The following is a 20,351-nucleotide window of genomic DNA, read 5'->3' as shown; positions in this document are numbered from 1 at the left end:
CCCCCTTTTCTTGTACTTAAAAAATATAAAGTATATAATTTTGGCAGAAATAAACCTTTTATTAAGACGGAAAATTTTTTTCTGGACAGACCATTCTGAATTTTAAGAATGTTTAAGAATGCGCTCAGTGTTTGAGGTATTCCGGGTTTCGGAAGGTGAGTGGAAGGAAAAGGTAATTTGTACTTGTTGAAGAGAAAGGGATGCTTTGCGGGAGCGCTGACTGCAAAGCGCTTGAGACAGCTAGTGGTCACCGAGGGTCGTGCTGTCAAAGAGCCTGGAAGCCCCACGAGGGTTTCCTGGATACCCCGAGGCGCACCTGTCCCTGTGAGAGGCAAGCCCGGGTCTCCTGAGGCCACCCCGTCTCCCTCCTCCCGCCAGCAACTCCCGGCGGTGGAGTAGCCCTCACAGCACACACACCTTCCAAGAGGGGTCTGTGTGAAAACGCACTACGAGCAAACAGGTTTCTACAGAGGGACAGAGATGGCGGAAAAGAGGGGAGGGCTAGACAGGCAGAGATGGGGGAAAGGAGAAAGAGATGGAGAACGAATTCTACTTTAGAGAAGAGGAGGAAAAAAAGAAAGAAAAAATTTCCATAGTGCCCTATAGTCCCCACACGTGCACGGAATGTCTAATCTTAACTTTTCAAGGCAGGATGTTAACAAAGCTTGTATTTTTGCCCTGCATTGTAACTTGGCCTTATCACAGTGTAAAGGGTGGGGAGATTGTCCTAAATTATGTCCAGGCAGCCCCCCTGGATCCATGGATTAAGAGATTAAAGGAGACCACTGGGCAAGGCCTCCTCTTTCCCCTTCATATTCCTGGTATGATAATTGCTTAAACTGATTTGCACTTTCACAAAAGCTCGCAGGACGCTTTGTAGCTCGAACAGAACAGACGAGGTTTCTCTATCAATGGAAATAAAACTGATTAATGCAGCCTATCAGGATAAGAAGCAAATGAAGCATGCAAAAACAACCTCGTACCCCCAGAAGGGGGAAGGAGGGAGGGAAAAAAAGCTAAGTTTCCTCCAAGTCTGATTACAACTTTTTCTTTAATGTTAAAATTAAGAGTTGAAGGTTTCTCGGAACGCTTGCCTTATAAGGCTGCTGAGGCCCTTGGGCTCGGCCCATCACCTTTGGCAGATTGGAGCCAGGGAGAGAAGGAAAGAAAGGAAGGAAAAGTAAGACTTGTACTTCGGGGTTTAAAGTCAGAAAGTTTAGAAGTAGCAAGATTCTGATTCTGCTACATGTTTTCCCCAATATTCTGGGAGAGTAGTCTTCAATGTGCAACTACATGTCCAGTATTTTTTTAATAACTAGAAGTTAAGAGAAGTAAGCATTTTAACCCAAAGTTCAAACTAAACTCCCTCAGTAGGGCATACAATGGGCAAAGGTCTGGTTGGAAAACTTTTCTCCCATCCCTTTTCTGAAGGACTTAAGTTTTCCTAATCTTCTCCCTTCTCCACCCTCATCTTTCTTTAAAATGCCTGAGAATCCACCAAACTGGCCCTTTTGTGGGTGAGGAGCCTGGGTTTCTTGAGCCTAGTTGGGGAAGGACCACACTCAAATTACTGAGATACATTTTTAAAGATCCACTTCAATTTCCCAAGACGACTACTCTGAGGGCATATTGATAAATCTTTATTGACAAAATATTGACATTGACATACTTCTTGGAAGTATATAGTGTGTTAGAATTCTAACAAATTAACACAAAACACAAAAATATTTACATTCTGGTATAGAAGACATTAAGGAAGCATTTGTCACTCTCTTTAGTAAGTCTATGATCTTGGAATAGAAACTCAGTGCTTGAAAACTTGCCGCCGTGTGCTTGGCCACACTTAACATCATCCCCGCTAACTACAGTCCTTCAGTTTTTGCAATAGATAGATTTAAAGTTTGGAATAGCCATTGCAGTGAATGGTTGAACTCGGCCAATTTCTCCAACCACTAAAAGGAGAAGTTTGCATCAGGGTTTTAAGCCTCAGGATGTTAGGAAAGGGAATGTCCAAGAAATATAATTAATTTAGGGTTTTTTTTTTTCCAGTACAAGTCCTGACTCTTTTTGTGGGCACCCTCCCCCACCACCCCCAGCCCCCCGTCATCCTGCTCCCCGTTTCTCTGTAAGAGGACACTATCGCTGAGCCTACTTCATTTAGCTTGCACAATCACTTTGACATCAGAAGGTATCAAAAATTGTTTACAGACTGCACATTTCTTGGGAAAAAAAATCAAAATAAAAAGCACACAGAACCTGTCTTTAAAACGAAAAGAAAATTACAATTCATTTCGGTCTTTAAACACCATTCGCCCAACAACTGCTACATGCATTTCAAGGTTTTGAAACAGATGTGGGATGGGGCTAGACATGGAATTTTCATTTGTTATTACTAATTATTTTTAAAGATGGGGGGAACACAGCGAAGTGCAAAAAAAAAAAAAAAAAAGTCCTGTGCCTGGTTGGGTCGTGCTTTTTATCATCATCATTATCATTTTTTAAGTGGACTGTGATAAACGGAATACCTGCCAATCATCTTGTCTTCCCGGTTTGGTGTTTGACTGACAGCTCCCCTTGTCAGAGTGCACGTTCAGCTCTTGCTCTCTCTCTCACCCTCTCTTTCTCTCCCTCCCTCCCTCTTTCTCCTTCTCTCTGTCTCTCTCACTCACTCAGCTGCCTCTTTAGACGAGGGTCGCTTGTTGATGAAGGAGCCTCCATCCTCTGCCATCTTGGCACGGCCTCGGGTTGGGACCCTGTGCCCTCGCTGTCCAAAGTCTTCGCGGCATGCTGCTGCTCCCTCCGATTCCCTCTCCCTTTCTCAGTGAACGTGTATGCGGTCTGTTTTTGTTTTGTAGGGTTTTTTTCCTTCTCCACCTCTCCCTGTCTCTCTTTTGCTCCATGTTGTCCGTTTCTGTGGGGTTAGGTTTGTGTTTTTAATCATCTGAGGTCACGTCTATTTCCTCCGGACTCGCCTGCTTGGTGGCGATTCTCCACCGGTTAATATGGTGCGTCCCTTTTTTCTTTTGTTGCGAATCTGAGCCTTCTTCCTCCAGCTTCTGCCTTTTGAACTTTGTTCTTCGGTTCTGAAACCATACTTTTACCTGCGGGTGAGAGGCCGATGGGGTGCGTTAGTTCTTTCAGAGCACCCTTCTATCAAGTGCCTGATCCTTTCACCCAGCCCAGACTCCAGTTCCAGACTCAGCAAAGACCCAGTCCCCTAGATGCAAGTCCTAAGGTCCAGCCTCCCCAAGGCCTGCCCTCAGGGAGCAGGGCCCTTAGTACCTGGTGGAAAAGAAGCCCAGCTCCCTGCCCTTCTGAGCCTTCCTGAAGAGCCTTTCCCCAGGGCCCTGCGGCCCGCAGTGCACTGAGTCCCCTCTCTCCTGGCCCTGCACATGGCATCTATATCCCGCAGAGAGCAAAGCCTTGCAAAGCATGGGAAGCCCCTACAAAAATAGTAAGTGATTAAAAATAAAAAGAGACATGTCCCTAACTCCCTCCAGCAAGCCAGTGCAAGGGAGACCTCAGTCCACCGCTGCTGCAGCTTCCCTCAGGGCCCAATGTGCTTTCTATTTTCTGCTGATCTGGGCAGTGTTTCCTAACTATAGCGTCTTCTCTTCGTGGCGGGGGCCCTGGGTAGGCGATCAGGGTTTGCCTGCGCTGCATCCTCCCTGCGGGGGATTCTCACAGGTGAGCAGGAAGGGGATAGGGCTGGAAGAGGCCAGGAGGGGCATGGAGTGTGCAGGCCTCCAGACCAACCCAGCTGTACCTTTATAGCTAGGAAAATGGGTTCAAAACTGAAAGCTTCTGAAAGACCGTCAGTTACACGGAAAGTAAGAGAGAAACTAAGAGGAGGGGAGATGACAGCAAGCTCCCTCTTCCCTCCTCCTAAGCAGCCCCGGAACAGGCTGTTGGTCACACAGCCTCAGACCCCAGTCCCATCACTTCCCACCAGGGTGGGGCTGGAGGCTGGGCCTAACCAGAGTGGCTCTGAGAGGTCTTAGGAGCAATGAGGTGGGAGTCAGCTGCCATCCCATGGGCCCCTGGGAAAGCTGAGTGGTGGGACCTCATTCAGCCAGCAGACAGTAACAAGGTCCAATCTTCCCAGCAGGGGGGTACAGGTAAGGGAGATGGCAGAGACTGCACCTCTGATACCATCTCCCCACAACTCCTATCCTATCTGGATAACAGTACCCTAGCTCAGTGCCAGTCCCTGGACCCCTGGGGTCCACTCCATTCCCTCCTTTGAGGCCGCTGGTCGGTCCGTCTTGCTCTCCCGGAAAGCCTCAGTCCCCCAAAGTGCTCCGTGAAAAAGCTGAGCGGGAACAAGGCTGAATTTAATTTGCTTTGAGTTTGCTAATTGAGGGGGAGGACGGTTCATTTCTCCCCGGCGCTGGCCCAAGGCGCGCGTCGGTGCGCTCGGGGCTTGACACGCACACAAAGACTCCAGGCAGCGTGGGCAGCGAGGCGGACAAAGACCACCGCCGCCTCGGCTGTCCAGGAGAAATCAGCCGGGCCGCGCCTTGTGCCGGGCTCCGCACAAACCCGCCAGGCCCTCCTCGGTTTTGGGGTGGGGAACATGTTTTAAAACAAAAGGCTCGACCTCTCTGCGCTGCCCAGGAAAAGTGTTACAACTTAATCTGCCCAAAAACGTTACTGTTTGCTGGGAACTTTGACCCCACCCTGCGGCTCCGTGTACAGTAGCGCCTACTGTAGTCCTAAACCCCCTCCCCACCCTGGGATAAGCCCAAGCCAGGCCCGCCCAGGGACCCTGCTGTGCAGAAGGCCTGTGCCCTGAGGCAGACCCTCTCTCTGCAGCCTCCCAGCTTTATTTCTCTGATGTAGAGTACACACAGGACGCTTGCCCTCCACCTTCTGATCGCCCATCTCCTTCAGCGAAGTCACTGGAGCCGACGGTGTGAGCCATGGGCTGGTAGTCGCTCAGAACTCATCTTTAACCCACATCCTGTCCTTACCAGTCTCCAGCCCCAAACACCCAGAAACCCCACTGTGCTCTCCCTCTTCCTGGACCCCAGCAGGGTCCTCACACTCTCACCAAAAGTCTCACCAGAAATGCAGGGATGTCTTAGCCAGGACATGTCCAACTGGACAGAGAAACAACTCGGCGCGTTTCCCCAGAACCTGGGGCAGGTTGGCACTTACAGCCCCTTTCTGGAACCCAACAAAGCCAAGCACCTTGAGACATACATCCCGAGCCCAGGCGTGGAACCAGCTACCAGGACCTGTGCGGAAGGCCCTCACGGAGCTCCGTGCTCATGGGTGTGCTTGAGAGCCAGATTTGGGGTGGGGGCGCACGCCCAGATGGGTCCCTCGCGCCCGGGCCGCACTCACCTGAGTTTCCGTGAGGCTGAGGCTATGTGCCAACTGCTTCCTTTCGGCGCCCACCACGTAGTGATTCTTCTCAAAGGCGTGTTCCAGCCTTAGAAGCTGGGACGGGGAGAAGGCGGTTCGGATCCGCTTGGGCTTTCGGGCCAGCGCGTTGTGCAAAAGGAAACTCTCGGGGCTAGTGTCGTTCCCTGCGGGGAGCACAGCAGAAATCCCATTAGGGGGGCTGCTCTGACCCGAGCCGCGCACTTCTCCCGAGCCGGGCTGGCCAGTCACCGCGCTCAGGGCCTTCGCATAGCTGGCGCCGCTCGACCTGCGGGGGTCGGTGGTCCTCCCAAGGGCTCACGAAGGGAACGCCGGCTCAGCTGCCCGGCCCGCAACGCTGGGTGTCCACCTGTGCGGCACCCAACCAGCCGCTGCCCCGGCGGGACCAGTCCCCCAGGCTCCTGACCTCGGCCGGCTCCGCAGCCGCCCTGGCGCCGCGGGCCTCGCCACCTCCTCGCCGGGCGCTGTGGGCAGGGGAGGGAGCCGCAGAGCCTGGCCGGGGGATTGGCGCCCACAGCCCGAAGAAACGACTTTCTCTCCTTTCTAACCTCTCGGGGAACTTTGACCCAGGGTGGAAAGGCGGCGGGCTGCTCTCCAGAGTTTTCTTGGAGATTTATTTTTAAATTATTTGTTTTGTTGCCCCTCCGGAAAAGTACAGAGGCGGAGCGAGTCGTTGCAGCCCGATCGGGACAGAAATCTCGCCTGCGGGTGCGCCCAGCTACAGCCGCTGCTGCCTCTCGAGAACTGGGCTCCGGGGCTCCCGGCTCCGGAGAACTAGAAGAGAAACGCGAGCGAAGAGATCGAAACCCGGGGAGGGGGGGTTACCGAGTTGCAGACACCGCCGGGACAGTCTGAAACGCAGGAAGATCCCAGCGGCTCCGGGTCTGGTGGGGGGACCATGAGCATGACTGATAGAGAATGAGGAAGGACAACCCTAAACTTTTCGAGCAAAGCCTCAGAGTTTTGGGTTCACTCATTAGGATAGGAAATCGATTCACCGAAAACCCAAACAAAGAAAAACAAACCGACAGCCCAGGCAGGATGCAGGCAAATCTAGTTCGGGAATAAGGGTAAAAGGTTTTTCTTTTTTTTCTTCCTTTGGTTTGATTTTCTTAAATATGGGGAGGGGGGTGACATCCACCCGACTCTAGGCTCCGGCAGGAACGCAATGGGTTAATGAATGGACAAGCCGCGGAGTATTGGAGTATTGATCGGCTGCCGCCGGAGGTAGATTTTTCACCGACTCCGATCGGTAAACTATCCCTTTTTCTGAAGTTTTAACTCTCCTCCTCCCACCCCGTACCCAGAGAAAAACAAGTCAAAAATCTCAATAAATGAAAACACGCGAACAGATATTTCCCTCTAAGACAGTTTCTGACCAGGTTCTTTTTTTTTTTTTTTTTTTTTTTTAAGAAAGAAAAACAAAAACCAGACCGAACCTGCCTTCCCGCTGTGGCTGCTCGGCGCCCCAATTAAGCAGGTCGCGGCGAGAGCGCCGAGCCCTGGAGCTTTCCTCCCGCACGGGTTCCCGCCCCTCCCCAGGCCTCCGAAAAGCAGGAAAGAAAAAACAAATCCCATACTTTTCGCCGGGGGCGCGAGGGTCCTCTCGCCTCCAGAAGAGGGTGGAAGACCAAGAAGTGGTGGGTCTGGACTGAAGGGGCGCAAAGTGGGTGGTGAACAGGGTCGAACGCAGTCGAAAGCAAGCCTGGCGGCCGAGTCCTGTCCGCGCCCCTCGGAGCCAGGACGGTTGGGGGCATTGCCGATGGTACCAGGAGCCTGGGGACCCCGCAGGCTCTGGGCCCCGCGGCGCCGGGCACTCACAGCCTGCTCGGATACAAGCGCACTGGGGGACAACTTCTCCATTCGCACCCCTTCCCAAAGGGTCAAGCAGACCGCAGGCTATCACTTCAAACCGGTCGTAGCTTAGGAGACTGGGGATCCACACCACCACCGGCCCCGCGCCGCCTAGTTTCCCAACAGGGCGCGCTGGCCCGCAAGCCGGAGAAACCTCCGCCCAGGCCTTGCCAAGCGCCCACCCGGAGCAGGCCGGGGGCAGTAAAGGATGCGGCGGGAACGGCGCTCTGCAGTTCCGCGACGTGGCACGTACCTTGGAAGCGATGACCCAGATATCGGTAGCGGTGGATGAGCCAGGGGTAGAAGGTGGACGGATCCCGCTGCTGCGAGGCGAAGAGGGGGTGTGGCGAGTGCGAAGAGGGTAGGGGGTGGGCGGCCAGGGCGTGCGGCGGCGGCACCGGGTGCACTGGCACGGCGGGGTTGGGCGGGTGCGAGACCGCCTCGGCGAACACCAAGTCCGGGTTGGAGTAGACGCCCCTACCGGCGGCGGCGGCTGCGGCCGAGTGGAAGCCGTTGAGGAACGGATTTATGGGGCTGGAGTTAGCGTAGCTGAGTGCCGCGGGACGGATGGGGTCCTCGGAGCGCGAGGCGGGCAGGGGACTGTCCTTGGCCACCAGCGACTCGATGGTGAAGCAGCGCTTGGGCGCCGGCTGGAACATGCTGTGCCGAGGAGCGGGCGCCCTGGGCTCCCAGCTCCCGGCGACCGCCGCACGCTGCCTCCGCCGCCCGCTGCCCGCGGCGAGGACGGACTAGAATTGGGGACTCGTTTGTTTGGGGTGGGGGTGGGGGGAGGAAGGGAAGAAAGAAAGGAAAGGAAAGGAAAAAGGAAAGGAGGGGGGAGGGAGAGGGAGAGGCAAAGCCGAGGATCCAGAGAATCTTGCACCAAACGCGCCCAACCTGAAGAGAGGGGGGAAAATCCTTCCAGAAGAATTTGCAGGCGTGGATTGGGGTAATTTTTTTTTCTTTTTTTTTTCTTTCTTTTTTTTTTTTTTTTTTTTTTTTTTTTTTTTTTGGCGAGATGGCGTGGGGGGATCGGAGTTAGAGGCAGGGGGGAGAAGGGGGGAAAGTTCTCGGGGGAGGCAAAAAAAAAAAGTTTTTTCTCCTCTGCAAAAGGCGGGCAGGGCGCCCTAAGTCCAAGGACAATCCATGGAAGTGTTCGCTTCTTCACAAGTTGTGCAAACGATTTGTTAGTTCATGAGCCTAATTAGTGCGGGGATCACATAAACAGCTTCCTCCGAAGCCTGGTAAATGGCTTGATGATTGGTCGCTATTACTCGCCCTGAGGTGGAAGGGGGGAGACTCTTTAAAGTGCGTCAGAGGGAGGTGAGCGCCTGGGAACCCGGAGGCCTGGATCCCGGCCGAGTGGAACGGAGTCGGCGCCGCCGCCTCGGCCGAGCCTGCCGCAGCCCGCCGGGCCGCCCGACTTCTCCGCGCCTTCGCCCCTCGCTCCCAGCTCACTCGCTCCTGCGGCGCCCGCTGCGGCTTCTCCTCCTCCTTCGCCTCCTCCTCTTCCTCCGGTTTCTTCTTCTCCTCCTCCTCTTCTTCCTCCTCCTCCTCTTCTTCCTCCTCCTCTTTCCCCACCTACTCCCCCTCAGCCACCGCCTCCTCCTCCACCAGCACCACTCCCTCCGGGGCACCCCGGTCCCTGCAGAGTCCCTGGCCGGCGCCGCCTCCGCTGCGGCCCCCTGAATCCGGAGCCTGCTGAGCCCAAGCTGGTAGGACAGACGGACAAACAGATTCCTTTCGCCTAGCGCTCCGGCGCGGCTGCCTTACGCGGCCCTGCGTCGGGGGAACTGGGATCGTCCCAGGAGCACCGCGAGGGTAAGCGGGCGGGGGCTGGTTCCTGGGCTAAAGGCGCTGTTCGGTTATACCAATCCCCACCCTTAGCAAAACTCCCAGCGATTTCCTAGGCCAGGAGGGATCCTGGAGTGGGGGGTGCGGGGTCCTCCCACCCCACCAACCACGCTTAGCCTCGAGGTCCCAGGGTCGGTGCGTTCGCGAGTCTAGACCCGGCTTGTTCGTTTGCGAGTTGAGACCGGGAGCTGCCGACCCCGCTGAAGCAGTGGGCTTCCAACTCGCTCCCGCTCTCGCCCCACGGTCTCCAGCGTTTTCTGTCTGGGAGGGTGCTCACCTCCTTCCCCAAAACAATTCCTTCTGGAATATCTGGGAGCGGTAGTCCGAGGTCAGGGGAGAGCCTGACGTGGTGCTACCGTACTATTATGGTTCCGACGTAATTATTTTTGTTACTGTGGTCAATGTTATTATTATTATGGATGCTATTATTTTATTATTATTATTTCTATTATTATTATGCCATCTGTTGTCCCGGGGAGGGGGGGTTGCTGTGCAAACCCAGTGCAACTAGGGATTATGGATCGTTTCTCCGGTCCCAGGCCGTGTCCGCATTTTCGAGCTCGCCTTCGGTTTTGGGATGATTTTAGGACCGAATTCCCTCGTCCCCATTGGCTCGCGCGGCGGCATAATTATGATCACATCCCCAGGCTGCTGGCGCTGCTCTCTGTTTATTGGTGGTTAAAGATCTATTATCTATTCATCAGCCGCCTCTTTTTTCCTTTTTTTCTTTTTACCATTACATTCTTCTAAAGTGAAGTACCAGCAGATATTTTCACGTTTACAATTAATGATAATAATAATAAAAAAAAAAAAAGTCTAGCGTCCTTTAAAACTATTACTCTCAGGCCCCTGTCATTTCTCCTAAGAATGCAGAAATGCCTGTGTTTGGTGACTAGGTTGCCGTGAGACCTGGGAGAAGCCAATGGGAATGGGGGGAGAAGAGTGAAGTCCACCGTGAGCCAGGCTGCACTGCCACCAGAAGCATAGTTGAGGGGACAGGTTTCAGGACAAGCTACCTGCTTCCTCCCTTGGTTTCATCTACTGTATATTTATGTTTGTGTCAATTACTCCTTTATTCCAGATAAAATGTTGTGTTGGGGCAGGTGTCCAAAAACCTCTTTTGGGAAACCAGGCAAGAGAGGAGTTGGGAGCAGTGTTTTCCGGGGTGGTCAGGGCACCAGAGAGATTCGTGGGGAACTGGCAGAGATCATCTTTGTTGCCCCCACTCCACACCTTCCCAGGGAACATACATACACATCTTCACACTAGACAGGTGTGCGCCTCAGCTTTGCCCTTACAGTGGGAGACACCTCCTTCTCCCTTAGGCTTCGAAGCTCTGGGCTGGGGTCCTGGCCCAGTATTGTCCCTCTGTCAGTTCCAGGTGACTTTGCTTTCACCTCCTCCTCTTTTTCCAGGCCCAAAGATTCTGGGCTTTGAATCCAGCCCTTGGGGTGGGGGTGCATTTAAAGATGCACCTCCCTTGGGCCTGGACCACTGTCCCCCAAAATATTGTCTGCAGTTTGGAAATATCTCTCTCAATTAGGCTGTGGGGTTAGAGGCCTCTCCTCTCCTAGGCCAGCAGGGAGCCTGAAGGCATGGCAGAGTGGGGAGGTCTTTTGGCTGTGCCCAGTCAGTAAGCCCAGGGTGGAGCTAGAGGTCCGCCCTCGGGTTTTTGAGGCTGGAAACAAACACCCAGCTTAGGGAGACTATGGATCCAGAATCCTGGCAAGCAGGAGAGGGCACCTTTCATGCAAGCTTCAGAAGGAGGACTGGAGGGCCAGGCTCTGGCAGTGCCCACAGGCCAGACCCTCCAAATTCAGCCTGAGACTCAGGGGTTGCAAACTGGAGCCACTGAAAGCTCCACCCTTAGTGATCTTGGGTGGGGGCATAAAAGTCATTGACCTTGAGGGCATGGGGAATCCAGTTTGTCTGGGAGATAGATGGTTTGAGACCCAGATGGTTTGCGATGTGTAAGGGTGATGGGTGCCTTCCCTCTTTTAAAACTTGCAGCCCTGGGTGCTAAGGTGCAGTCATTATTCCCTTAACCAGGACAGTGTTGGACTGGAGACGGACCCCTCAGCCTTCTGCCCCAGGCAGGGACATTTGGCTGTAGTAGAGGGTAGAGTGCTACACAGTCCCCACTTTAGTCAGTTGGCATCCTCTGCAGGCCACCCACCTTTTATAAACTGTCCTTCTGTGGCCAGGTTTACCCCAAGGGCTCTAGCTAGCCAACAGGTAGGCATGGGTAAAGGGGAAGCGGGGTCTGAGGTCTGGTGTCCCCCTTCCTGAAGGCAGCGGGGCATGCTAGTTCCTCTGCTCCAAGTGCTACTAGACCCAAGCTGCTCTCCAGCCCCTTGAAGGAGAAGTGGGTTTCTAGTGAGTCGGGCAGTTCGGAACCCCAGAAGCTGGGTAATCTATGCTAATTCATGCACTTGGCCTGAGGAGCCCGGGAAGGTTCATGGGGTCTAGCCCCGATGTGCAGGGAAATTAACTAGGATAGTAACTCATTAACCAGAGTGGCCAGTGGAGGCGTGCCAGGGCACTGGGCACTGTGGTCTGGACTGGACTCTGAGCTCCTAGATGGCACAGCTGCCCTGCTGCTCAACTTTACTTGTGGATTTAGGCCTTGCAGAATACGACCACCTTTGTTCCTTAGCTGCCCATGGAGTGGGTGTTTGGTTAAGTAGCCCTGCGTGGAGTGGGAGATGTGGGGATTTCTGAGGCTCCAGCTTAGAGCAAGGGGCTTCCTCCCTTTGTCCTATGTGTGCCCCAAGCCACTGCTGCCTCTTAGGCTCTGTAGACTGAGGAATCTACCTTTGCAGGTAGCTGGACTAGCAGACACATTCAAACGTTCTAATTCCGAATTTGTCACTGAATGACCTTGGGCAACATGGAAACCTCCCGACCTCATTTTGTCATATGTAAAAATACAGCCAATGCAGTCGGAGTAGCACTCGACTTGTTTTGGAGGATGATAGAACTATCCTACTTTCTGATTGTGGTGGTATTTATATGATTCTATATGTTTTTCAAAACTCACAGAACCGTACATTACAAAGGGTGAGTTTTACTATATGTAATTATACTTTAATACACCTGCCCCCATCCCCCAAGATGAGAGACTTGCATTTACAGCTTAAGTGTGTGACCTTGGGTAAGTTACCTAACTTCTCTGTGCCTCTGTTTCCTCTTCTCTGAAATGGGAATAAATAAAAATTGCTTTGGGTTTGTTCAATGACATAAACAAAGCTAAGTGCTTAGACAGTGTCTGGCACATAATGAACTAGGGACTTCAAAGGAGCAAAGGGCAGTGCTTCTCCATCGCTGCGCTCCGTGCTAGGCCTGTGAGGTACCTGGGGTGGGTGCATGGCCTCCTGCAACTGAGAATAGGTGTGTGGGAGCTGTCTGGGGTCGCCACCTATGTGACTTTCACCTTCTTGAGCCATGGTTGACTCATCTGCCAAAAGAAAATAGCAATGTGTTAACGGTTGTTGAGGAGTGAGTGAGCTAATATTTAGCACACTGTTAGCGTTCATCACATTTTAGTTATTGCTAGGTCATGGCCTTGTGCCGTGGAACCTACCCACTGCACTCTGCCAAGTCTTGGTCCCTGATCGCCAAGGTTCGGGTCCTCACGTTGAGCCAGCACGCTGAGCCCGTCCCGTGCTCCCTCGGCGGGCCGTGGACCTCACCGACGCCCGTGAAGGGCGAGCCCTTTCCCAGTCCAAGGCGCACTAATGGTGTCCCAAGTTGGAAAGGCCTGGGGGGCGTTAAGAATTCCTCCAACCCACTGAGATCCCCAGTCACGCCGGCCTCTCCGAACGCGTAGGGTGGCGGTGAGAAAACGAAAAGTATAATTAATGCCCTAAAAACATTTTTTTTAAATTATTACGACAAATCCCTTTCTGGCGTCTTCCCTAGAGGCCTCTCGCCAGGCGGGCGCAGCGGCCCGGGGCCCCGATTGACGTGCGCGCAGCGGCGCCTAGTGGCGAGGGCTGGGCGCGGGCGCGATACCCACCGAGCCCCCGAGCCCGAGGGCGGGGGAGTGCTGGGGTTGCGCCGCATTGCCAAGGTCTCGCCTAGGCCGTCATCCAGGCCCGCGGAGGGGTCAAAGGAGGCTCACTGGCTACAGAGGAGCCCGGGCGGCTTGGAAGTGAGTCCCTCCTGCCTCCCTCAGCTCCAGCTCTTGGCTTGAGAGGAATTCCAGCTCCAGTAGGAGTCCGGCTTCCTTCCGAAGGGAGCGCAGAGAGGGGCTGGGATGGGACAGGTTCTGCTCTAAGAAGGACTAGGAAGCCGTGATCACCTGTGCAGCCACAATTCCATGCCTGAGGTCCCATATCTCCCGGCCTGACCCTGGTGGTTCAGAGAACAGGCCTGGGACGGCCTGCGCGGACCCCGCCTGGGGTGGAGTCGGAAGAGCTGGGGTCCCAGGGTGCGACTCTCTCATATCCGCGCCCCCTCGCGGCAGGCGGAGAACGCCCGACACAGGGGGTCCTTGGTTTTGGCAGGGGTGGCGATTAATTACTACACACTCCTAGCAGCGCACGTTGGGCCGCCGCGACGGGGTTCTGATGACTCTCCCATTCCTCTCGGAGCGCGAGTACCCCATCCGTCCCGGGGCAGCCTGGCTCCTCTGGTGATGTGAGGCCGTGGAATACGCTTGGGCTTCACTGGAAACCCGTGTCATAGGAAGGCAGCCTGGGAGCGGCGCCCTCAGCATAACTGTTTGGAGCTCCGAGCCCTTGCGGCAGGGTCTTGACCCTGGCCCTGGCCTCCGCGGGTGGCTGCAGGGGCGCTGTCCTCCTCTGGACATCCGCGCGAACGTCTGAGTCTCCGGAGATCTATCCGTTTTGAGACCCAACATTTCAGTGACGCATGAAGCCACCGGCAGGACCCCGCCGTCGGGTTTTATCTCCTTCATCACGTTGAAACTCGTCACTCCCTCACCACACACACGCTGTCTCGATTCATTATTGAAAGCGAGGAAACAGAGCCAGTTTCTTTCTCCCTCAGCTGCCTTCAAATGAAAGCCTAGGACCAAGCAAGAACTGAGGGGGACCGACAGACGTACACACAGACGGTGGTGCAGGAGCTGGAAACAAGTACACTCTAGTTCGGGGCGCCTGCCGGGGATAGGGGTAAAGACAGTTGCATCTCCCTTGCACTCTCTCGGGATAGGGGGTGGGTGGGAGCGTGGCAAATCCTTCCCATCGCCTCCAAAGCTACAAACTATGAGCCCACCAGAGCGTGCACGGGCTCCTGGGCTCCCAGAGGACCAGCATGGGGAGCGGAAGCGGGACGCACCTTCCACGCCTCTGCAGCACTTTCTGGCTTTTCGTGTTTGAGGCTCTGCTCTCTGCCACTGATGGCCCGGCCGGTCTTTTAACTTGGAGTCTGGTCCTTGCCCGACAATGTAAGGCGCTCCTTGGGTTTGTCAGCGTCCATCTAGGAGCCTATGCTACTTCTGAAACGCTGGCGTCCCAGGAGCCCCTCTCTCAGGGACTTAATCGTCTCTTCCTTTAGTATTTCCCCATTTTCTGGATGTGGGGGCTGGGCTTGGACTTGAAGAGGAAATCCTGCCATCTGAGGAAAAAAAAGAAACTGTAGGTTTCTTCTTTTGGACTCTGCGGCCCTCCTTGAAACGTGGGGAAGATTGGGGCAAGACTTACAAGAAGGCTAACAATTCCTCTCACCTGTATCGAGTTTTAGCATTTTTGTTTAAGTATGTGTGCTCAAGCCCATGATCTCAGTGAACATCACAATCTGGTGTGGTGAGTTAGGGAAGCAGTCATGATACCCACTTTTCAGATGAGAAAACTGAGGCTTAGGGAAGTTACAAAAGTCACTCGGGGCACCCCCACCTCCTAGCCATGGGTGCAGTGCTCACTTCACTAGGAGCCCTAGGAAGACCACCCTCTCCTCCCCGCCCACAGGAATCAGCCTCTCGCACTCAAGCCAAGGGGAAAAGGCAGGGAAGAGTGCCCTGCAGGTGGGCTGGGGTGCAAGCAGCAAGGTTCGCCCAAGCGGCCCCACTTAATGTCACTCTGGCTCTTGCCTCTTATGCACCCGGTCACCGTTGTCCTCCAGGCCGCTCTTCCGGGCCTAAGGCCCTGCCCTTTTTTTCTTCCTGGTTTAGCTCCTGCGGACTCCAGCCCCGAGTTTAGGACTGGAGGGAGGAGGGTGGTTAGTGGCCTCGCAGCTGCCAGTGAACGGAAGCGCGGGCAGGGCAGGCGCTGCGTGGCGGCGGCTGAGACTCCGTGTGCCCTGTATCCCCACGTCGTTCGCGTGAGCGACTCACAGCGGCCGGGAAACCTCTGCTGGTGGCCACAGAGCAGCGCCTGCGCCAGCGGGCAGGAAAACTGGTGCTTCCAACCGCAGCCAGCGAGGCGGCCCCAAGACCCCTTGTCTAGCATCTTCTGCTTCCCCGGCTCTGCCCGGCCTGCGCGGAGAGAGCTGGGGGACAGAAGAATGGACAGGGACTAGGAGCTTCCGAAGGGGCTCACAAGGGTCTGACCACGACCACTGATGCGACCACGACCCCATCGCATGCCCTTCGAAGACCCCAACTCTCTCTAGGAGTACCGCAGCTTTGCCGGACCAGGAGGCCCTAATTACAGACAGGCTCTGCTGCAACTCCTGGGGCCCGGCCCCCAGGGGAGAGCGAAGGAATCCTCTGGTTCTGGCCCCTACAGCTACCCCCTCCCCCGGCCACACGCATATTCTGGGGCCCCTCGGGCCTGGAGGTTGGCCATACCAGGCCTGGCTCTCCTGTTTGCATCCCCTCGGCGTCTGGGCGCGGGGAGGCTCCGTGCACCCGGCTTCTCCCACGGCCATGCGGAGCCCTCGGCTTTGTGGCAGGCCCCTGGCGTCTGGAGGAGAGGCCGCGAGTGAGGCCCGAGGGAGCCTCTGGGGACCCGCAGCAGCCGAAGCCGGCTTGGGCCTCGGAGGCCTCCTCTACGCTGGGTCCGAAGTGTCCTCCCACCCCTGGCGGGGACCGGGAGAGGCCCGACCGCCGCCGCCCTCCGCTTAGCCCCGGCCGCCAGCAGCTTGCCGGGGGCGGCGTGCGCAACAAAGGGTGGCATCGCGGTGGCGCGGACAGGGACAGCATTGATTCAATATTAGCTTTTCATTCCAGTCTATTGTGCCCATCTGAGATAATATTGACTCTGAGGTGAGAGCCCACAGACAACAGGGCTTGTCTAACACTCCGCTGCAGGGCGCTCGAAGGGAAGAGAACCGGAAAGGGCGAGTTAAAGAGACTGCGAATAAAAGCTGCTCGCGCGGCGCGCTGGCCGCCGCTGGCCCAGAACCTCGGACCCGGGAACTGGGGGTCGTGGGAGGGCCGAGGGGTCTGGAGGTGGCTCGGAGGAAGGGAGCTGTGCTGTGCGTTCCCAACGAAAACAGCCCTCACTTAACACACACTCCCATCTGCCAGACACTTGATGTTGGGTTTCCCCTTCTCGGTAGCTCTGGAGGAAAACTAATGCCCCCACACACTGTTTTGGGTTGCTAGTAAGCCAGCAGCGGCCACTGAGATATTTTCTCCTTGTAAACAGTGTAACTCTTTAGGGTAACTTTTCTGTCAAAATGTTTCTTCTATTTCCCCTGCCAGTGAAGAGTAAACACGCAGCAATTATCATTAAACTGCATTACTTGCGAGAGCGTGTTTAATATCAAATTTCTAACTGTGCATTTGGCTGTGCGTTCAATCGTCTCCTTGCAGCCCATCATTGAGTTCCCTAACTGCCTTGCTAACCGCAGCTTTAAAGGGCCTCTGGAACGTTCCAGTCTTGCATATAAAGATTCGTTTCAATTTTCAAATTGCTTCTAAATGCCTCCGTTGGAAAATGGCACTTTAAGTTGTTTTACGTGTCGGAGACAGAATACTTAGATTTACACTTGGGGCACCAAACGCAAAACGCTCAGGGCTTGCAGTGAACCTGGTGAGTGTGCCCTCGGGTGTCATTTACAGAATTTGCGCCCTCCTCCCAATTGGAGTTTGACCTCTATCAGAGATCATCTTTTCGCTACTTTATCCCAATGAGGAGCTGGTCGTTTGAGATCTTTTCATCCACCCCAAAGACACGTGGGCGTGTGGGGAACTGGGATAGGGTGAGGGCTGGGGTGACTGCATCACTATGGGGAGACCCTGATGCGCTTCGCTCCTTCCCTTCCAGCGCCTTGTACTGAGTTGGTGCTTGGCGACAAGGAGATCGGCACCTGGGCTATTTCAGAGGACATGTTGTCTCGTATATACCATCTATAACATAGATGGTCCGTTTGTATTATATACTGTTCAACATATAATATGTATGATGTGGTTTCATATCATAATATTTAACATCCAGTTCCTATATAATATTGTTATACTACTTATCTAACATAATGTTTTATATATTATACAATGTATGTTGTATACAATTCTAGGTGTGTGTGTGTGTGTGTAAATGTATTTGGGAGAGCCTTTAATCTTCCTGCAAGTACGCATTTGATCATTTTAATGTAACTTTATAAAGTCCTAATCAAAGCCACTTTGAGACCAGCTATGTCTTTATAGCAAAATACCCTGGGATCCACTGTCGGCTCCAGGACAAGGCTGGGGGGAAGGTAGCTGCCGTGAGGGACACCCCATTGGAAAGTGATTTTCCAAATGTTTATTCCCCGGGGACGGAGGAGCCGATGTTCTGGACTCCGTGGCCGTCTCCTGTCCTCGCTTGTGTTATGGTGGTTGTTTTGGTTTTGAGAGAAGCCGTTTGGAGGCTCTAGTGATCCCTAAACTGATGTCATAAATTAAAAATGAATGTGAGGAGTGCAGCATATGCTCCGCTGAGGCGTCAGGGAGCTCAGCGGAAGCCTTTCACCTTGGGTTCCGGGCTGCAGACGACAAACTGCGGGGCTCCAGCCTAGGTGCACGATGCGGGCGGGCCTGGCAGAGCGGAGGCGCTGCGTGGGCTCCCGCAGGTCCTCTGCTCCAGCTCGCGGCCGCCCGCCCCGACCCCGGACTAGGAAAAGCTGTCGGGGCTTGCATCGTTTACAGATCAGATGGTCCCAACTACAGTCTGCTTTTAATACCAATTGAGAGCTAAAATAAGCAAGCAGACGGGAGTTCCCGTTGGAGGGCAGGGGCCAGGTGTGCTGGAGGAAAATAAAGTCGGAATTTCAGATGTCCTGACGTTATCCCTCCGTTAAAAGGCAAGAACCGCGCAAGTGATTTAGTTTAGGGAGGTGGGGGGGAAAAAGCAAAAAAGAGACGAAGTCAGGTGTAGCCAACGAAAAGCTCAGAAATGAGAACCATCCTAACTTTACAGCTTAATAAACAGGAGGCTGCTAACTCAGAGACTTGGGAGTTGGGGAAGGAAATTGGGGTGGGGAGGTGGGGAGGGTAGGCTCAGCGAAGGGGCAAGAGGGAGAGGAGACTGTCAGGATGCCATGGGCTGTTTATTTCTCAAAAGCAAACCCCCCCACACACACACAACGGTTACCTGGTGAACATCTTGTAGAACAAAACAAAGAAACTTGGCTAAAACCTGGAACAGGCAGTTTAGGCTCCCCACTTCTGGCAAAACTTGAGGTTCAGTGAGGCCCAGAGCCCACTTGGGATCTGGTCCAGTTCCCAGCCTTGGGAAAGGTCGTTGTGGGTGTGGAGAAGTAGAGACTGTACCTCCCCGCTCTGTCCCTGAAGGGGCTCCCAGGCGTCTGCTGGGATGAGCTGGGAGTGGGTAGAGGGGCTGACATCAGAAGAGGGAGGAGAAGGTCTTCTTGTTGCTAAAAATAAAACAACCCACTCTCCTCACCCCAATGGCTGCAGTCTCTGGCCCTGGCGGCACTGGGAGGCGTCTGAACACGCACAGAATGGCAGGCCTTCCAGATGAGGAGTGGATTGCAGTGCCAACCATGTGGATGTGGGTCTTCCCCAGATGGGCTTGGGCACATCTGGCCCATCTGCAGCATTTTCTGCATCCAGGTGATCCATCTCTTCCCCGCCCGGTGTAATGGAGAACTTTATTCTGTGTTAGCACCAGCATTCCTTATTTCTGCCCTGTTCCGATCCGGGTGTGCCGAAAGCAAGATAGACTGTTTCATTTCTCATCTGCTGCCAGGGTATCTCACATGAGAGGTAATTCATTTCTATCAGTGATAGCACCAGTCCCATCTACGGTGCTGAGCTCCCATTACAAGGATTTATTTCATCCAGTCCTCCCAGAAAGCCATTGAATCCATTGAAGTCTATTCCCATTTTCCATATGAGAAAACGGAGGCTCTAAGATGTTAAGACATTCATCCAAGGTCACACACGCAGGTAGTAAATGAGGAAGTCTGGATTCCAACCCAGGTCTTTCTGACTCTAACAGGTTTTCTGCTTCCCTACATCTGATTTCCTATCAAAATGCCGACTTTTCCCCAAAGAGGAAGTCACAGGGTGAGGAAAAAGACAACACTTTGCTCTTTAGTCCTCCAAAAAGTCAATGACCATAGGATAAAGAGTCTGGATCCCACATCCCCTCCAGAGCATTTATTCCAACTCTGAAAGAGACAAGAGACTATTGCCACATGGACAGCATGGATGGTTTACAAATAGCCTGACCACACCTCACTTCCGTCACCTCTCCCACCAGCCCTGTGAGGTGGACACTGTCATTATTACCCCACTTAGAGAGGCAGGAATGAACTCAACGAGGTTGCACAAGTTGCTCACTCCCCATCCATTCTGCACGGAGCCCTGGCTGTCCCAGTCCAAGTCTCCCAGCTTTGTAGATTACCACATATGGGACTATTTAACCAATGAAGTTAGACCTTGCATTGTGCTGTGAAATTGCTAAGTTTTCTCTTTTTCATGTTTTAAGTATTTCTGCAAATATCATTTCAGGATCCAACTTTCTCTGCATTTATGCCTCTCTGACACTCATACCTTTTCCATGTATGTATCCATCTGTATTGTGAAGCCATCAAGGAAACAAAACAAGGAGTTGCCCCTTATCTGTGGTCAGATGATACTCAGAGACCTATACTCATGGTGTGCAGGTTTTATCAATAATGGTATATTTTGCTCTATTATCATTTGCCTTACTTGTATCACTCAAACCCAAATGTGTGATCAAGGGTTTTTAATCGTATGTCTCTGTGTGTGTGTGTGTTTCATGACTTTCAAAGTACAGTTAACTCTCGCTTTAGACAATGTTTTCTCTTTGCTAAGATCCAAGAGGAAGAATTTGAGGCAGAAGGAATTCTTTGGTCAAATAGTTCCATGTTCAAAG

General features: G+C 53.7%; 1 protein-coding gene and 1 long non-coding RNA gene across 4 annotated transcripts in view; one reads left to right on the top strand and one right to left on the bottom strand.

Moving 5' to 3' along the window:
• Window positions 1-1,619: 1,619 nt before the first annotated feature.
• Window positions 1,620-8,776, bottom strand: EMX2 (empty spiracles homeobox 2). 2 transcript variants are annotated; one of them, XM_005566546.5, is made up of 3 exons: window positions 7,496-8,776; window positions 5,350-5,534; window positions 1,620-3,101 (listed from the first exon to the last, which is right to left on the bottom strand). In XM_005566546.5, exons 1-3 carry the CDS (start codon window positions 7,899-7,901, stop codon window positions 2,934-2,936), a joined length of 759 nt encoding a protein of 252 aa, XP_005566603.1. In that variant the 5' UTR covers window positions 7,902-8,776; the 3' UTR covers window positions 1,620-2,933. The 2 variants fall into 2 exon arrangements, with proteins under 2 accessions (XP_005566603.1, XP_015312247.3); XM_015456761.4 differs by lacking the exon at window positions 5,350-5,534 and having other exon boundaries at window positions 1,626-3,101.
• Window positions 8,777-8,863: 87 nt separating this feature from the next.
• LOC107130899 (uncharacterized) overlaps window positions 8,864-20,351 on the top strand; it is a 56,743-nt gene continuing 45,255 nt past the window's right edge. For both annotated transcript variants that reach the window (XR_012418219.1, XR_001493631.4), the window contains exon 1: window positions 8,864-9,063. This is a non-coding gene — a long non-coding RNA (uncharacterized lncRNA). The remainder of the gene's footprint in view (window positions 9,064-20,351) is intronic.

Source organism: Macaca fascicularis, chromosome 9, assembly GCF_037993035.2.
Source record: "Macaca fascicularis isolate 582-1 chromosome 9, T2T-MFA8v1.1".
Classification (NCBI taxonomy): domain Eukaryota; kingdom Metazoa; phylum Chordata; class Mammalia; order Primates; family Cercopithecidae; genus Macaca; species Macaca fascicularis.
This window is presented reverse-complemented; position numbering and strand designations above follow the sequence as displayed.